At 54.9% G+C, this 19,162-nt stretch overlaps 1 protein-coding gene across 11 annotated transcripts in view; it reads right to left on the reverse strand.

Annotated features, from left to right (window-relative positions):
- The window catches only part of LOC106830746 (RAD54 like 2), a 159,053-nt gene that overhangs the window by 12,015 nt on the left and 127,876 nt on the right, over positions 1-19,162 (reverse strand). For 2 of the 11 annotated variants that reach the window (XM_070493518.1, XM_070493519.1), the window contains exons 23-25: positions 17,055-17,130; positions 14,596-14,886; positions 5,231-5,452 (exon numbers count right to left, since the gene is read on the reverse strand). In XM_070493518.1, coding sequence (XP_070349619.1) covers positions 5,231-5,452; positions 14,596-14,886; positions 17,055-17,130 — 589 coding nt within the window. Of the gene's footprint in view, positions 1-5,230; positions 5,453-14,595; positions 14,887-17,054; positions 17,131-17,379; positions 18,299-19,162 lie in introns of those variants that run through there. The other 9 variants (XM_014840550.3, XM_044755001.2, XM_014840552.3 and 6 more) reach the window with 9 other exon arrangements.

Genomic DNA, 19,162 nt, shown 5'->3' on the forward strand with positions numbered 1-19,162 from the left:
GGTCCCCCATGTTCCGAACAATGCCACACAAAAGAGGGTCAGTAAATAACTGGTAAGTAAGTGACTGAGCTGAAGTGCCAGAAGGGTCTTCCTTATTAAAAACAAAGCTTGGAATCCTCCCACATTAGCTTGCAAAGGTGACGGGCAGGGAGAGAGAGATGACCGCAAATTTCACATCCTGTTGGTGCCTCCTCACCTGGATTCCCACTGCCAGGGCCATGCTGCTCCCCACTGGTGTTCTGGCCCCAGTGTGGACTCAAACCATCTCTACCACTGACTCCCTCAAAGTCGTCCAGGCAGGTTAAGGGGAAACAAATACAAGAGATTCTGAGCCACTGGATAGGACCATGCTGCTAGGAGCCTCCAGCAGAACTGGAGAGAATTGCGCTGCTGGAAGGCACAATTAGGCTCAACAGGCTGACCTACTTGCGCAATCACCTTGCTGAAGCCCCTGCTCCTTACCTCCCAGCTGGCTGCCCCATGACACTGCCATTCTATCACCCATCACTTGAGAGTTCAGTCACAATCACCCCAGGGAGACCTCCACTCTGAGATTCCCAGGGCTCCCTCCAGGTCCAGCTTCCAATCAGTCATGCTCCCCCAGAAACAGCTGCTTCTTCTGGGAGCCCCCACCCCCACCTGCACAAGGGTTGAGCCCTGGTGCCTCCCAGCTCCACTCAGACTGCAGCTGCTGCCACAGCAACCTCAAGATTTGACAACAGACACGCAGTTGGCCAGGGGTGGAGGGAGCAGCTGTCCAGTTGTGCACCACTCTTAGGAAAGAGGTTTTCAAACCAGATAAGTCTTAAATGTCCTCCTCCAAACAAAAGCTCACGAAGTCATCTCATGTGTAAAACCCAGAGGCAGAGCTACTCCAGTTGGAGCAGGTAAGGGTCCAAGTGCAGCCCTCCTACCCCTGGCTGCCAGCTACGGGGGGACCTCAACACAGTCCCTAGGCTCCTCCCCAGAGCAATCTGAGATCTATGATCTGTGGTCCCCACCCACTCTAAACCCCTGGTAGGACAACTCCATCAACCCAGCCATCCCAGAACTCTAACACCAAGGTTTCCCCACGCTGGCTCACTACACTCACCCTACCCCCAATCGCCCAGCTTCTCTCCAATTCTATGGAGAAAGAGTCAGTGTCTGACCTCCAGGCCCTGTCTATACTTCCTAGCCAGCCAGCCTCCATTCAGACAATGCCCTGTGTCTCCCTGAGCTCAGGAGAAGATGCCCAAACATTTCACAAAGACACTCCACTGAAAACTCCTGGAAAGCAAAGACTCTAGGGAAGGGGGTTTATGAAAAAGGTTATGGATCCTGTTGAGAGGAAGTCATGCACAGGGGAGCTCGGCTGGCCAGTCTAACACTCTCAATGACCTCCCCTGCCAATTGCTACAGAGAGATATGAGCCAAGTACTGAGCTTGGGAACCTCTCACACACAATCCCACACATGGGATCCCCAGGCCTCTCACTCAGTCCTGGTCTGCTCTATGTGCCTCAAGCTTTCCCTGGATACTCATTAAGAGGTTCTACCCTGCGGTGAATTTTGGGGCCTTTGCCTATTGCTCTGAGCCGACATCTGGGCCCATCTCCTCTGTGGCCTTACAATTTCAAGGAAGCTCAGTTCCTTCCTGCAGCTGCCAGAAGACCCCCCTTTCTCGGGTTCAGGGAGTGAAGTCTCCTCCTGCCCTGGAGGTCATCTCCTTGAACTCTGGTGGAGAAGCTTGACAAAGCTGGGGCATCTTCCACATAGACTGACAGCCACACAGTACTCAGGGATCCCTCACACACACGCTGTCCCAGAGTGCTCAGCCTGTGGGTCTCCAGTGGTTTACACCAAGAAAGGCAGAATTCCAGCCCCTATAGTTCAGCTTGCCAGGCTGCCAAGATGGGGGAGGCTGGCCAGAGAGCCAGTGGCTGTCACACAGATCAGAAAGCTGGGACCCAGACATCCTTTGCAGAATCCCCACAGATGCCTGACAAATGCTTCTCTTCAGGTTCCTCACAGTGACCCCCATGACCCTTGCTGTCCCATGAGACCAATCCTGCCCTAGGCTCAGGCACATCTGCAACTGTCAGGACAGCAGCTGCTCTCCCTTCCCTCCCCAAAGCTCTAAGACCACTCACCTCCACCACTAGCCCCAGCCTGCCAGGCTCTCCCTTCCTCCTCCTGGCAGCAGGGCTACTGGCCTCCCTCACCCCTCCTGAAAAAGAAAGCCAATGGCTGCTGTCATTCCATTTGAAGCACCTCCACAGTACTCAGCTCAGATCCAGAGAGCAGTCAGAGAGGTGGAGAAAAAGAAGGGCGCATGTACACACACACATACAGTTAAAGGCAGCCAGCTGTCAGGGCTGGGAGAGTCAGAAGAGCCCGAGTCTCATTAGCAGCCCCCTTTCTCTGGTGCCAGGGGATTGGGGAAGAGGGCAGGTGTGGGAGGAAGCCTTATATTCTCTTCTGTCTCCTGGGCTCAGAGAGACACAGGGTCACCTCCCTGTCTACTGCAAGCTGAGATCAACAAAGAGAGGCAGCCCCTTCCTCATCTTTCACTGGCTTTGTTCCCTAGGATGTAAGATCAGGCTAAACACAGGGGCAGAGGTGACCCCTGCGTCCAAGCACCAGCAGAGTACCCTGGGACATGACTCCTCATGGGCAGCCTGGCATCTCTCTCACTCTCTCAGTTGGTGGCCAAGCCCACACCAGCAGGCTCATAGACATGCCTGGAGAAGCCCCTTGCTACCCCCTGACTTCCTCATCCCAGGCAGGAAAGAGGATGGTACTCCCCTTGCTCCAGCCCCCACCCCAGGAGAATCAAGCCCAGAGCACAGCTGACAGGCTCCCATGGGAAGAGGACGAAGGAGGAGGGTTTTCATCAAAGAGGTGACGTCAAAACCAGGCAACCTGTGAAGCTGTCAGGGGCTGGGAAATTTGGACAAAGCTGTCTAAAAATAATCCCCTGAAGCCAGCAAAAGACTTTGGTGACTGAGCTGCTCACCACCACACCACATGCCACACATCCTATTCTGAGGTCTGGAACCCAGAGAGTCTCTTCCCAGGAGTGCTCCTCCAGATAGGCCCTTGAGGTTGAGGATGGCACAGACAGGACCAGAGACACCACACACCAGCCCTTCTGTGGGTGAAATGGGTGAGGCCCCCTCAGGAGGCATGTTGAGCAGACCTTGGGCACTGATGTCTCCTTTCCTGCCCTCACTACCAGGCAGCTCCCCAACCTCCTGCCTCACCCGCCCCTCAGCTTCCAGCCCAATCCCACTCCCAGGCAAGCACATCCTCTCTAGCACCCTTCTGGCTGCCACCCTCCAGCTCACAAAGGAAATCCACCTCTATCTTCCCTGTGCCCCTGCCCTACCATGAGAGCCCTCCTGTTTCTTCTGTTCCTGTCCCTGACCACAAAGGCCACAGCTGGTGACTCAGGGATCCATTTATTCATTCCCAGTTCTAACACCACTCTTACACCTCCTTAACCAGGACCTGTCTGAGTTCCCACTTCCATCATCAAGGCCCTGTCCCTCTCCCCAAGCTGCTCTGGAGAAAAAAGACACCAGGTTCCTCCAAATCTGCCAAGTTTACATTCCTGCAGACTTTCTTCTCCTGTTCCCTGACCCCAGCCACACTGGCCACGCCCTCTGTGCAGCCTTTTCTGCCACACACCATCCCCCAGGGCAAATACTGTCAATAGGCTCATGTCCCCAAACATATCCACCAGCCCAATCTTCTCTAAGCTCCAGACTAAACATGTCATTGCCGACGCCACACCCCAACTTGGAAGTCTCTCAGCCAGCTCTCCTGACACAGCCCAGAGGTAGGTGCCCCCCAAACCCGGTCGTCCCTCAGCTCTCCATATCTCAGTGAAAAGAACCACCACATGCTCACCCACCTGCCCAGGCCAGAGGGGACAGGAGCCTGCTGTGCTCCTCCCACTCTCTCCCTCTCCAACATCCAATCCACCCACAAGTCCATCAGTTCTACCTCCAAAATAGATTGTAAATCTCCATCCTTGTCTGCATCTCTACAGCCACTGCTCCATCCAAGCCGCTGCCATTCACACCAGGATTTATGACAGTTTCCTAAGCACCTCCAACTAGTCCCTCGGATCCATGATCCAGTCCCCCTCTGCCCAGTGATGAAATAGCCTATACTTGTACAGGCACGGCCCAGCTTGTGTTACTTTCCTGGCTGGAATACTGCAGTGACTTCCCACTGCCTTTAGATCAAACCCAAGCTCTCACTCTGCTCTGCCTAGAACCTTCTTAGCCCTTCTCCAATGACTCTTCTAGGGTTCTGCCTGAGAGGCTACCTCCTCCTAGAGGCTATCCTCAACCACTCTGCCCCAGTTGGCCCCCTGCCTTTTCTCATCCTGTTCTTTTCTAGCACATCCCATTTTTGTCTGACTTCATTACCTATCTCCCCCACCTCATTGTAAATGCTTATTTTACACACCAACATCTCACATTGTGTCTAGCACAGCACCTGGTGCACAGACATTCGTAAATACAAGTTGAATAGATGACTAAACAATCGCTTCCAAGCCCAAATGGGGGTCACTTCCCTAGCACCCAAGCCTACAAAATGTTTTAGAGGAGGAGGGATATGCAACAGAGAAAGTTTGACAAAATCTTTGTGGACACTGTCAGATCTCCTGGTATCTTGCTCTCTTGCTCCCTCCAGGCAGGCCAGTCTGCCAGCATTGCCAATGACTAGATTAGGAACTGAAGGAGACAGGGCCTGCCTTTGCTGCCCCAGTCCTGGGCTCAGGGAGCAGGTACGTAAGCCATGCAGAGGTAGGACCAAGGGCAACACAGGGACACCTGGGGCCTGCCAGCCACTGGGAGCCTCAGGCCCCATGTTCTGTAGGCCTCCATCAGGATGGTGTCAGGGTGGGCCTGTCCAACCATCTGAGCCCAGAGAGGGATCTGAGCACTAAGGATGTCTCTGGTCCAGGCCAGAGCTGAACTGACCAGGCTAGATTTCTGAACAAGCTCCCCATGCTCCTGGTAAGTACCCTGGTGGCTCACAAGATCTCAGGCCTCTGGAAGAGATGCAAGCAGCCTCTGCCCATCTTCCTAGCTCCACAAGCACCTGCTCCACGAGGGCCCCAGTGTGCTGCCATCCCCAAACCACATTTTCCTCCCAGCCTGGGCAGCTGTCCCTGGCTCCCACCCAAAGAACTGGCTGTCCCCCAACAACACACACACCAGCCTGTGTCTCACCTTGATGTAGGCATCCAAGGCAGGATGGACACGGCGGGTAGCCAGCCAGATGGACAGGGTGGTGGTGTAGGGGAAGGTGGCTGTCACCACATGGCTGGGTGCCGGGAAGGAGAACACCTTGAAGCCAAATTTCTGATAGAGGTGGATGAGTTCAGGGGAGGGTGACTCCTCACCTTCACTCAGAATGCTGCCCACCGCACAGCGGCACTTCTCAGGGAGCACCTGGGGAGGCAGAGCAGGAGTGTCAGGGTTGGGCAAAGGAAGGAGACCCTTAAATCTCTTGCCTCCTGGGTCCTGTGCCAGCTCAGGCCTGGCAGAACCACCAGCTCCAACAGGCCACACAGCCCTAGAAACCAGGATGGAGAGGATTATTTTCCTACTGGAACCTATTTGTGGCCCCAGCCTGTGGCAACCTGCTGCAGGACTCATCCATCCCTTCATTTATTCCTCCAATAAACAGGCCCTGTGCTGGCTGTGAGTGGCTGTGGGAAGCACTGGTCAGGAAGTGAGATGGCATCAGACTCTGCTGATGAAACTGTGTGAGAGATCCTCTTCCCCAGTCCCTCAGGCAGGGCCAGCCACCATCACCAGGGCCTCCAGACCTCCTCTCCAACCCACGCCCCATCCCAGGCCCTGCCCCACTTCCCAAGTCCCTTCTGGGCTAACCCAGAGACTGATGGTTCCCCTCCAAGTCTCTCTGGGCCCCTAGTACCATCACTTCACTGCACTCTGTTCTCCCTAGCTGCCCTCCCTCCCCTGGCTCCCACAAACTCCAGCTAGGTGGGGCCCCTATGTAAGTCTCCAACAACTTGCTAGGCATGACCCCAGAGCTGCAAGGCCCAGCACTCACTTCTCCTCCTGGCATCAAGGGGCCCCAGTTTGTCTCACCTCCTGCTGCCTAAGTCTGTACGAGTCCTCAAGATGGGCCCCTAGGAGTATTGGTTTCTAAATCCAAGAGACTCACCACAGACCTCGTGCTCTCAATCCCGGGTTTTCCTCAATCTGAAGGTCCCTTTCTTCCTCTACCCAGGGCCCACTAACTTCTGAATTTAAATTTCTTCTGCCTCCACGTGCTCCTCTCCCTAGCCCATCTTCGTAGCACCATGAAGTCATTTTTACCTGTTCTTGTCTCTGCCCTCCCATTCTGGCCTTTTCCAAGCCCTGTCAACAATCTTCCAGGGGTTTCTAAGCCCTGCTCTGGCTCTCTACTCTGGCCAACCCAGCCCTGTCCTTGGAGTCTCACTTCGCCTGGGACTGGGGCATTGACTCCAGGCTCTTACCTCTGTGTAGCCCCTGGGGTAACCCCCAGCTCTTTGGGGCTCTGGCCCCCTTGCTGCTCCCTTGAATCCTATGTCATTAAGCCTCGCTCAGGGTTTTAGTGGCAGGCAATATGGTTTAGTGGTCAGGCCACAACTTCTGGAAAGAGACAGGCCTGGGTGTCAATCTTGAGTTGTGTGATTCTGGACAAGTCCCTTGGTTTCTTGGAGCCCCAGTTCCTTGATACCCACTTACAGAATTGTCATATTAAACAAGATACCTCACATGAGGCCTTACCTGGTCCAGCACTCAGCAAGCACTCCACAATTGTTGTTAGTTATTAGTAGCTATAGACACAGACCAAACAAGTGACCCCTGGCCTAGAATGCCCATCCACCCAAATATCTGAACATGCAGCTCCACCCTTTCCACCCTTCAGGTTCAAACATCCTCTTGGGGAGTCTTTCAGGGTGGCTCTGTGGTACCCCTACATAGGCACACCAACATTTTGCTGTAAACTCTTGCCCACATCAAGTCTACCTTACAGCACAGTCATTTCTCTCTGCCTGACGCTCCTCCCACCCTACCCAGGCAGAGGCACTGGAGGAGCTCACTGCAGTACCACCTCTTGTCTCTAGGTGGTGCAACTGCCCCATTCACACCCCAAGACTTGAGGAAGGCCAGAAAGGCAGGAGGTTCCGGCAGGCACAGACCAAGGGACAGTGCCTGCTGCCACAAAGCTCATCTTTCTGTTCCTGACCCTAGCAAACTATACTGTACAAAAGAAACATCCAATATAGGTTAGATGGAGAAATGGATGGAAGGTCATTTGATCTCTCCAACCCCTGCCCTGCCTGGGTTTAGGTCCCAGGGTCTTTCCTGGGATCACTTCAGGAGCTCAACATCCTCCTGAGACCCTAAAAGGCACCAGAACACCTGTGATCATCCTGCTTATAACCTCTCAATGGATCCCAATTCACCTCTAAGATGACATGCCCAAGCCCAGCATGCAAGGCTGTCTTAAGTGGCCCATACACGACTGCCTAGATTTGTCCATACACTCACCTAGCACTCCTTTTCTGCATCCCCAGGCCCCAGCAGGGGCTCGGACCCAGGTGGGCAGGTGCCCACTAAGCATCTGAGTGGCAGAGGGAGGACAAACCCAGGCTCTGGCCCAGCCCCCCTTGCCAGCCTCCCACCGCCCCTGCACACCCATGTGCAACTATTTCCCTTTTCGTAAGCTACATCCTCTGCCTGGAATGTCCTTCTTCACTCTTCTCTAGAGTCCCTTGTGCCTGGGAAGCTCATGCCTCTCCTTCAAGACTCAGCTCAACCTTCCTCCTCAAAGCCTTCTGTTGCTCCCTGCTAAGCAGCCTCTCTTCTCTGATCCCCAATGCCCACCCGAGGGAGTGGGTCTTGTGCTGCACTGTAACTCATGGCCTCTCCATCTCTCCCCATCACTCCAGGACCCTAGGCAGGAAAATCCAGGCACACAGAAAGTTCTTCAGGTGTGCTCAGTGACAGTACATGCATGCACACATGGGCCCTGCACCATGAGCAAATCTACTCTCCCTCCACCTTGAAAAAGGAGGAACTTCTGTCACAGGGCAGGGAAGCAGCTAATAAGGAGACAGAGCTCCTGAGCTCCCAGAGGTGTGTGCGGCACAGGTACTCCCTTGCCTGCCTGAGCAACTCTCAATTCCACAAGTGAGGGTACTTCCTGCCCCCACCCCTGCCCTGGCCAGTGGCTAAGGGGCAGCCTAGGATGTTACTCAGGCAGCCCACCACCTGCTAAGCAGCCCTGTACTAAGCTGGAGCCAGAGGGCAGCTGAAACAGGCACCAGCAAGGAGAAGATGGGATAGGCCCTAAGACAAGCCAGGAAGTGACAAGACTGGTCTAGGAGCAGGGGAAGGCTTCCCTGGAGTCCAAGAAGAGCCCAGGCCTACCTCCAGGGGAATGGCCCACTGAGGCTGTCAAAGGCCTATAAGGTGGGAGTGTCCTGATAGCTAGAAACCCCACCCACCTTGGTTCAATGTAACGTTTTTATTGGATCTGACCCTAGGAGGTCAGCCTGGCTCTCCCAGTTCCATCTGCCTGCTCCCTTTCCTCCCGATATCAATTAGTCTCTCAGCACCTGTGCCCAGAACAAGAGCTGGACCAGAACTACCACCAGCAAGGAACCACACCAGGAAGACAGGGCAGTGGTCGGACTTACCACCACTTTGGGTAAAAGCAGGCCAGAATCTGCCCTCAAAGCAAGAGAACTAGGAAAGAGATATCAGAGCACTTCCTTCAGGCTATGAGGATTCCTGAGGTAGACTGCTTGAAACCTAAAGCTTCCAGGTATGAGCTGGCCCCACTGCCCGTTATGGAGAAACCTCACAGTACCCTGCTGACCCTGTTGTGTGAGACCATAGTGAAGAGAGGGTTCTTGCCTGGCCAAGACTCCCTGAGTCTGGAAACTGGACAAGATCGGTATCTCCCAGGATCCAGGAAGAAAAAATGGTGTCAGCCGGCCCAGACCAAATCCAGCCCTCGGGCTCAATAGAAATGGCCAGCCCCAAGTCCATAATCTCCATAACGTGACAGGGACAGCTGCACTGTCTGCCAATCCCAGGCCAGACTTGACTCCTCCCTGGCCAGTCTACCCAGTTGCCCAAGGAAAGGGGAAAAGGAGGGGAAGTGCCCTTTGCTTGCACTGGTGCCCCCCAGGGGAACAGAGCAGCCACACCTGCCCTTTACTGGAGGGTGAACAGTGGGGCCGGCACTAACCAGGACGTGGGCAACGCAGATGCTCATGCCAGAGGACAAGACCCATATATCAGGCTAAAGGGGAAAGAAGTCAGTAGGTTATCAACCTCCTCAACCTCCAAAGCGGGGATCCAGGGGCTTTCTGGGAGCGCCCATCTAGAAGTCTTTAAGGGCCTTCCTCTTTTCACACCTAAGCATAATCCTAGCAACAACAGCTGGTATCTGACAAGGTACTCACCACCTGCCCCAGTTACTGCTTTCCACACATCAGCTCATTAAATCCAAACAGTAATGTGCAGTGGGTACTGTAACCAACTCTGAGACCCAGAAACAGCAAAGGTCAAACAGCAAGGCAGTGTTGGAGTCAGGATTCGAACCCAGGCAGACTGGCTCCACACAACCCACAGTCACTTGGGACCCGGAGAAATACGCCCTGGCCAGGAACGGCCTGCAAAACAGCTTCTTCCTATGCTGCACCTCCTCCCACAGCCCAGGAAACCTGCAGGAGGCGAGGCCAGAGGCAGGCAGGCAGGGTTCCTGAAAGTACAAAGTCCCAGTGGGACAAGGCCCTCAGAGGCAAGGGTGGATGCCAAAAGGGCTAAGCACCTATTAGGGGCCGGGCATTGGGCTTTATCCTTACTATTTAGTCCCCAGAGAAACAAAAACCTCGAGGTAGGGATTCTCAGAGAGGCCAAGTGTCTTGCTCAGAGTCACACACTGGTAAGTAGTGGAGCCTTGATTCAAACTGAAGAGGATCCCAAAGCCCTCTCCTCCCACACCTATCCCTTCTCCCTTCCAAAGGTAGCTCTGCTGGGCAAAGAGGGGCTTGCTTTCCCAGGGCTGCCCCATGCAATTAACCTGCTGTGGAGCAAAAGCCTGAACTCCATCTGGCAGAAAATCATCACAGGAAAATCATCCTGGGGGAAAATCATCCCTCAGGAAACATCAGCCCAGCCCACACCCCCATTGCCCTTGTGAAGAGGTCAATCCAGGGAAATCCTTCTCTCTCACCTTTTCCTAGGCTCCATGTAACCTCAGTGCTTCCAGGAAGGGGAGGGAGGCCCCATCCCACACACACTGAAGTGGAAGGGGAAGTATGGCACAGGCCTAAGTCACAACTCTCACCAGCCTCAGCTCCTGCAGACTTGGTGGCCCTGGGCCAACTCTCAGTGGACTAAGGGAAAAAAAGAGCTTCTATGCGGTCCAGCTTACTAAAAGTAGCACCCAAGTGTCATCAGTCCCCCCACCCACTCCATGCCTGTGGCAAGCACCCCCTCCTAGACGTTGCCCAGGTAAACTGAACCAGCTGCCATGCCCCACTTGCTTCAGCCAGGCTCCCCACAAGGGCAGACAGGCAGGTTGCTCAAGCCCCAAACAGCAGTGGAGACAGTGGCAGCAGAGGGTGGGGCACGAGGTGGAAGGCCAGGCTGGCAGACAGAATAGACCCATGGGCACAGTGACAGCAGCCCAACCACTAGAGCCTGTCCACAGGCCAGAGCTGGCCAGGATCAAGTGAGGTGTTCAGGTGTCCAGCTCCTTCCCTCTCCCCAACACCCAAGGCTCCCAGAGAGATCAGGCCCAGATGGGTAGGCTAAAGTCACTGTCCAAACCCCCAGGCCCCACCTCAGAAGCAGGGCTAAGAGCAGAGCAGTTCTGACCCTTCTCCAGTTATACAAGGACAAAGCAGAACTGGATCTGTGTATCTGTGTGCATGTGTATGCTGGGGAGCAGGGGGTGGGGGGGATGCGCAGAATCAGTGACTAACTCCGGAACTCACCCCCCTCCATCGGTACTTAGAAGAGGAAATGGCCATACACTATGAATGCCTGGCCCTGGAGAGAAGAGGGACACCTATGAACCACTGCCAGGGTCTGTCCGCTTGCTGCCATATGCTCCTTCCTTCCTCCCCTCACTCCACCAAGGCCCTCAGGGATGGAGAACAGAATGCTTCCTCCTGCCTCACATGAACCACTTGCCCAGACTTTGCAGCCTCCTCCCATACAGAACTCCAGGATACAGGGCTGACATACATACATTAATCCATATCTATCTATCTCCAGGATATACATACTCAAGCAGCATCTGATATGAAAGGGTCCACAGCAATTGTCACAATCTTGCCTTGCTGGTGCCCTTTCCTGTGTCACTTCCTAGGCCCACAGCCAGACCAGGTGAGGCCTCACCAGGCCTCTCTCAGGAAGCAGCCTCCCCTTGCCTAGGAAGGAGAGTGGCTAGGGACCTGTCATTCCATGCCTCATGGGGGTGGGCAGCATCCATGGCAGGTGGCTGCCTCTCACCTGCCCCACTCACATAGCCTGAAATAGCCTTACTTCCTCCCCACACTCACAGAGAAACAGGTTATAGCTCCTGTTGTGCTGAGCTGAAGAGGGAGAGGAGGGCTGGGACACTCAGCTCAGTTTATCTTTTCCCTTCCTTCTGTGAACCACATATGCAGGGCCCCATGCTGGACACTGCTGGGGGAGGCAACCTACGGAGCAGAAAGCTTGGGTTCTTGGCCTTCTCCAGGACTGGATGGGGCCTCTCCTTCAGGCTCTCGACACCTCCACACGGAGAAGTCCTGAGGGCTGGGTCCCTTGATCCCCACAGTGCCCCAGTGCTCAGCAGAGAGTGGAAGGAATCAGGTGCTCAAATATTTGTTGAATGAAAACAAAAAAGCATGAGCGAACTGTGTGAAATTAGTACCTCAACTCCTGCTATCTAATCCTCAGTCTCCTCCTCTATAACACCAGCAGTGTGAACCCAGAAGTCTCAGGCCCTTATGGACCAAAGAGTCTGTGATAGCCATGAGCACCTGAAGCCTAGGGTCCATGGTTCACTGAACTTTTAGGATCTCTACCAGGAAGGGAATACACTACCCAGCTCCCAGAGTAGGTGGGGACTAAATATCCCTGAGCCATCCCTGGTATCAGGATATGACCTAGCCCTGAATGGGGACACAAGTGTCTTCTGGAGTGACCCAGGACTGGGAGGGACAGGAGCAGAGGGCCCACTTTGACCTATACGTTCATCCTCTGTGCCAACCAGATGTCCACAGCCAGGCCAAGGGTCTAGGCCCAGGTCATGAGTACTCAGCCTAACCCTCATCACACCTAATTAGCACGAGTGTTTTTTCTACCGTTTTGTTTGTTGTTGTTAAACATCTACTGAGGAGCAAGTGCTGAGGTGAATGTCTCACCTATGTCACTTAATTTAACCCTTGCCAGCCTACCTATGAAGCAGGTATTTTAACACTACTCAGCAGATGAGGAAATGAGGCTCAGAGAGATTATGTGATACGCCCAAGATCACACAGCAGAACAGTAACAAGACAGAATCAGAACCCAGGACTACCAGCCTCAAGGCTGTAGTCTCAGGCCATGGCCCCCCACAGTGGCACCCAAGTCAGGCTGTGCCCAGCCAACCCTAGACACTCAAGGCCCTCCCCATAGGGTCCACCATACCTCTAGGAGAGCTATATGGTGGGCTGCCTGGAGGCAGTGGCTGGGCCAGTAGGCCATGGGGAGAACACATCATGCCAGGGTTCTTCACTTTTCCATGGACCAGCCTCCAGCACTGACCCTAAGGTATCCTGCTACCTTACCCTTTTCTCACCCTGGAATTAGCACCCAAGAGGCAACATGCTGCTTCTGGAAGAGGCAGACATGCCAACGAGGAAAGAGGCAGCTGCAAGGGCACTCCTCCCTCCTACTGAGGCCTTCAACTAGACCAGGTATGGGAGAGGCAGGGACTTAAACAATAGACCCTTGCAGGGCTAGGGGTTGGGCATCTGGTCTAAAGGCTTCCCACAGGCAAGCACCTGCCACATCCCACTTGGGCCCCAGTGCTCTCAACTCCCACTTACTGCCATCTCCCAGCCATGTGACCTCAAAATCTCCATAGCTACTCTCCCCTCAACTGAGCCATAGCACCTCTCACCTGGGCCCAGCCCAATCTCCTCTTCGATGGCCTCCCTGCCTCATCTCCTTCCCTCTTCCACCTGCCATCCGGTTAGCTCCCTAAATCACAGGTGGCAAACTGTGCCACACCTCTCCTCCCAACCACTGTACCTCCCACCACCTGGCCCAGTGAACACTTCTACTTCTTTCTCCCTCCACTGTATGTCCACTGGCCACACTTCCCATGTCATCTCATGTCTCCAGGCCTTTGCTGTTGCAGTTCTCTTAGCCAGGAGGCCCTTCCCAGCAGAGCAAAATTCTACTCACTGACGAAGGTCCAGCTGAAATCTACCTCCTCACTGAGCCTCCTCAGCAGACTTGAGGCACCCTCCCCAAACCCACAGCTCAAAGCTCTGTGGGCACTGAGCACAGTTCCTTGTTGGAGATTCATTTGTGGGGCTGACTTGCCAACTACCTAAGCTTCCTGAGGGCAAGGCCAGGTCTGTTGATCTCCAGAGTGCAGGTGTCAAGCAGAACCTGGCAGAGAGACAGAGTCAGCATAGCCTTGTTTCAACTGAGTGCCCCATTGAGGCCTGGTCAGCAAACAGTGGGTAGGCTATAGGCCTTGCCTACTTGAGCTCTCCAGGCAAGGAAACCAGAGCCGGGGATTCCAAACGCCTGGTCTGCCAAGGCTCAGAGGTGGAGGCTGAAGAACCCTTGGCAGGGCTGCCAGCCCATGCAGCTGTGGGCAGCACCACCCCCATGGCAAGGCAAGAGGCGACATTGGTAAGCCCTGACTCACCACAGGCTGTGAGTGAAGCCAGACGCCCACAGGGTGCCAGTGATGCTGGGTTAGGCTCTGAACCCAGCATCCTAGGCGGCTCATCTGGTGGTACTTGCTTCACGCCCCCCAACCCCCTCCCCAATCAGGCAGCTTGACATCCAAAGAAATGCCTTATCACTGGGCCAGGGGCCACCATAATGGCCAAAGAGGTTGGATTCTACCTTCTTTCAGCAGGAGAGCTGAAAGAGGGAAGCACAGAAACAACAAGATATGACCCCAAAGAGAGGGGAGAATCTGAACAGCCTGGCCTTAGAGCACTGGCCTCAAGTGTGGATGGAAGAGGGAGGGACAGCAAGAAGGGGATGCAGGGGACCAAAGCCCCGGCAGAGGCTAGGGACTCACAGTGGTATGGCCCCCTGCACTTAGAAGTCCATGGGTAGCCATGAGCCAGGGGAACCAGTCCTGGGCAAGTAGAAAGCCAGCATATGGATGCCTGGGGCAGAAGTCCAGGATAAATCTGGAAGGAGCTTCAGGCTCAGAGAGGAGATGGTCTGCAGGCCCAGCTCAAAAATTTTCCCTCCATTCCTCAGAAACCAAAACACTGCTCCCCAAACAAGCTCTGCCCTCTGTCTATCCATGGGGTGGAACCCCAGCCAGGGCACAGGAGGCTCCTTACCATGTGAGGGTTGTCATAGTAGATGGCGATGGAGCGGAGCTTGGGGGAGACACTGCAGCTCTCAGTGAAAAGCCGCCCAATCTCGCCGTAGGGTCCCATGTGGAACTTGTAGGCCATAGTGATGTTGCGGATGGGGGGTGAGCCAGCACTCACTGCCACCCCAGCCAGCAGCCCTGAGTACCCAGCAAAGGCCAACAGTGTCAGCAGCAGCAGCAGAGTCAGTCCCCCAATCAGGCCCAGTAGTAGCAGGTCCGACATGGCTCTGTGCCTCCACACCACACCCCAAGGCAGCTGCAAAGGAGACAGAAGGGAGAGGAGGCTATTAGCCTGCTCTGACCAACGTGCCCACCTGCCCGCCAGCCAGTTCTGGCCCAACCTCAGCCTGGGGTGCTCTAACCCAGGAAGGGGAGGGACCAGAGGTGTTTACATATAGAGTGACCTAGAAGGGAGCCACAAAGGATGACTGAAGCCACAAGCCTCTTTATTTCTTAATCACAATTGTTGAGGCTCTCAGAGCAGCTCTGTCAGATGGCAGCCTTAGTCACACCTGGGGAAACTGAGTCATAGAGGGGGATAGGAGTGAATCAGCCAGGGACATACTCCCAGCCCTGACCAGCCTCCCCCAGGATGGGCCAGTCAGCCAGCCTGCCTTTTCCCCACATCGCCTCTTCCTTCCCATAGCTGAGCCACACTGCTCACCCAGCCTCCCCAAGCCTCATGGATCAGTGCCAGGGGGAGGACAGGCAAGCGGCAGGGTCCAAATGCTTATTAACAAACAAGGAAACCATGAGGAACAAAACCCCACCGTGAAAATGTGCCACAGAAGAGATTCTCATAGGAAACTCTCCTATGCTAAGCACCCTTGACCCGCAGAATCTCCCTATCCAGCAAGCTCACCCATCCAGAACCAGAGGAGACCAGATCAAAACAGCCTGAGCAGCCAGAACAAAGTCCAGCACTATGCTTCCCAGACTTGAGCTACTGGTGCTAACAAGCTTCATCCCACTTTTCCAGCCCATAGATTAGAAACTGCAAGGAGGAGGAGGAAAAGGCTGCTAGAAGTTGAGACAGACAGCAGGGAGAAGAGTTACTGCACCTGGCCTGAACATTTCATCCTATCAGGGAGGGCAACTCCAGGTATTCAGAATTTAGTTTTTGTGGTTTTGATCTCCCCACCCCACTTCCTGTACTAGGTAGTTCACAGGAAGGCATCCTGGGGTGAAGTGGGGGGAGATCTTTTTTCCTTTTTGTGTGTGTATGTCATTTATCTGACAATTTTCCCTCCTCCCCACTGGCCTTTCCCCATTCCTACAAACAATAAAAGCATTCGTTTCAGGGAAAAAAAAAAAGCAGAGAAGCTATCCAAGAGCAGGTCCAGGAATACAACACAGAGGCTGGTGTGTGAGCCATTCAAGGCAGACCACCCAGCCCTCCATGAAGCTTGGGACTAGAAGCCTAAGCCTCTTATACAGAGGGCTTGACCTGAGTCACCCAGGAAAAAAAAAAATCACAGCCCAGAAAAGACTGTTTAAAGAGGAAGGGAAGCATGTGACCCACTGGAGGAACATTCCCACCCCAAGCATTTAAAATTAATATTTAAAATTTAAAAGGTTTGGTTGCTGAAAGTCAACACTTCAGCCCTAAGGAAACTTTAGCTCTATGGAATGATTTGTTCCCTGTGGGTTCTGGGTGTCAAAATTTTTTGCTGAAAATTGTCTTTGGAGTCATTGCACACAGCGTTTGCCCCACAAAGAGGCAAAGCAAACTTCTAAACCTTTGGTGTTCTGACACTGACGTGCCTCACACTGGTCTTCTCACCCATCCATGTTCCAGCCCCACAGCTGCACTATCTTTTTTTTTGGACGCATTCCCTGTCCCACTCATCTTGCCTCCAGTTAGTTTCATTCCGTCTTCTCTGACGATAAATCTTTCACTGAGTACTTACTACAGGCCAGGTACTGTCTAAATGTTGAAACACAGCTACTTGATTAATCCTCAAAACAACGTAGGTATGGATCAAGAAACAAATGGTTAGAGGTTAAGAGATTTGGTCACACAGGTATTAAGTAGAGCCGCTTGGACCAGAATGCAGGCAATAGGAACCTAGGCAGTTTGACTCCAGGCCCCCATTTCCACTTTCTCCTCCCCGGTGACAGGGTTTCTAGAAAGCCCAAGCATTGGACATCTCTGAACTGAAGGTTCTCAGCATCTAGGTTTCTCACTTGCCTTGGGAGTGACCAGCCCTCACTCTGACCTTCCCTTCTTGGCTGCACACTCCCTGTCCCCTCAAAAGAACTTAGTTCCCACCTTTCTCTTCCTCTCACTTCCTAAACTACTCAGAACAGTGGTGAAATGACCTGGGGGGTCCCAGAGCTTTGGTTGACACAGGAAGGAGGCCAGGCACTGTGAATTTCCCCAAACTCAAGAAAAAAGGAAGGAGAAGGGCTAGAAAAGCTCACCTGAAAAGCCAGGCTCACTTTTAGCAGCTCATGGCATCCAGCGAGGCAGCGACCAAGTGCTCCAAGCGCTCCAGTGCTGGTGGCAGAAAGAAAATAACCACTGAGCCAGGCACCATATCCTGATTGCTCCCTTTTCAGGGAAAGCCCACCAGGGCCTCTACAAGAACTCCCTCCTCGCCATAACGTTGCACCTCCACCACGTTCTCAGACTCCTTCGAGAAATCAGAAGCCAAACCTGGCCTCACAATGTCAACTCTTGACTGGGGCCCTGCTCACGCCCCCGTTCTTGGAAAGCCCTCTTCCTGGAGGGGTCCAGCCACCGCACCTGGCCCTGAAACAGCCCTTGCTGCTGCCCTTGGGCAGGCTGTGCCGCCTCTCAGGCCTCGGTTTCTCCTCTGGTCAGACGCCCGGCGTGGTGGCCTCAGGCAGGGAGCAGGCGAGCGTCAAGGCGGGCTGCCCCGCGCCGGCTTCCTGGAGCCGCTCACATGCGCCGGGGCGACAGGCCTGGTCTTAAAGGGCCCTGCCGCAGGCAAAACTCGAGCGCTGGCGGGGAGCGGGAAGACCGGGGATCCGACGGGCCTGGGCCGGGAGGAGGGAACATCGCCTCCCATTCTCGGCTCCTAGCCCCTGCTCACCCGCGCCTCGCCTATTTATCAGCCCCCTTCTTTCCAGCCACGACCTCACGAGGCCCCACGCACCTTCGCAACTTAAGGGACGCTAAACTTTGCAGCCACGGCTGTGAGGCGCGGCCTCAGGGAACGGGGGCGGAGTTAAAGTGCGGTTCCTGCCTCGATGTCGTTCCCCACCCCACCAACCTGGGCTCCACTGCCTCGGGGCGTGCCCGGCACCCGCAGCAGAGGCCGGGGACGGCCTGGGGTGGAAGGGCTGGTTCAAGGTCGCGTTCGGGCCCTTGGACCCGGCAGGGACCAGCTGTGGACAGAGACGAGTTGCAAAGAGTGGCCTGGGCCGCGGGGACCACTGAGGGGACGCCGGGGGCCCGGAGGTCGCGCCCGGGTGGATGGAGGTCCTAGGCCCTCGGTGCGCGCGGGGCCGTCCCGACGGGGACACCCCGCCTCCAGCCTGGCCCTCACCTCAGCGGCGGCTCGCCGCGGATGCCGACCCCAGCAGGCGGCCCAAGGCTCGGTCGCGGAGCCTGCGCGCGCCCGCTGCTCACGCTCGCTCCGCCCCCTCTCGCGGCGGGACGTGGCCGTGGCCGTGGGCGCGTGCGCGCCGGGCCCGAAGGGCGGAGGTCTGCCCCACCCCGTCTCCATGACAACCGAGCGTGCTCCCATCTCCCGGAGCTGTCAGGGGCTGAACCCACCGGGCAGCTTCCTGCCTCCCACAAACTGCTGGGATGCCAAGGGTGACTTAGCAACAACCCCTTGGCATCTGGGTTGGCGAGAGCACCACGCCTGCCTGGCCCCAGGCGTGGGGAGAAGTCAGCCTGGTGGCCCGCAGCAGAGAGCCAAGCTGGGTCGAGGAAGCCAGCGCCAGAGAGAAGTGTTTGAAGAGGTTTGGGAAGTGCAGCACAGCAGTATCAGCCTCTGGCATTTGTACCACCCTTAATCATGCCACTTTCTCTCACTGAGGATTCGCGACAAACCTGCAAACCGAGCAAGGCAGGGCCACTCGCTCCTGTTTTACAGCTCCCGTTTTACAATTGAGGAAACTGAAGCCCAATCTTGGCTCAGGGAAGAAGCTAGTGGATCCAATCTCTGGGCAGTGCAAATATCAGCTTCCTGCCTCAAACGCTCCACCCCACCCCACCCCAAACCAGAACACAGGGGTGATCATTCAACACTTATTGAGTACCACTTCCTGCCAGGACAATTCTAGAGGCTGAAGATGCTGAGTGAACAAAACCGAGGCCCTTTCCAGGCTCCTCCCTCAGTTCCCTGGATGTGGCTGGGATGTGGGAGAAGGAGTTCTAGCTTAAGGTATTCTAGGTAACTCTCAGGTCAGGTGTAAGCTCCTTGAAGACAGGTTCAACCTCCAGCTCATATTTCTGAGGACCTACAAACTACAAAGCACTCTTCTAGAGTCCCAAAGATAAAATCTTGCCTTCGTGGGAGGCCCAGTCTTGCAGTGGAGGGGGTTTGGGAAGGGAC

The sequence above is a fragment of the Equus asinus genome, chromosome 21 (assembly GCF_041296235.1).
Source record: "Equus asinus isolate D_3611 breed Donkey chromosome 21, EquAss-T2T_v2, whole genome shotgun sequence".
NCBI lineage: Eukaryota > Metazoa > Chordata > Mammalia > Perissodactyla > Equidae > Equus > Equus asinus.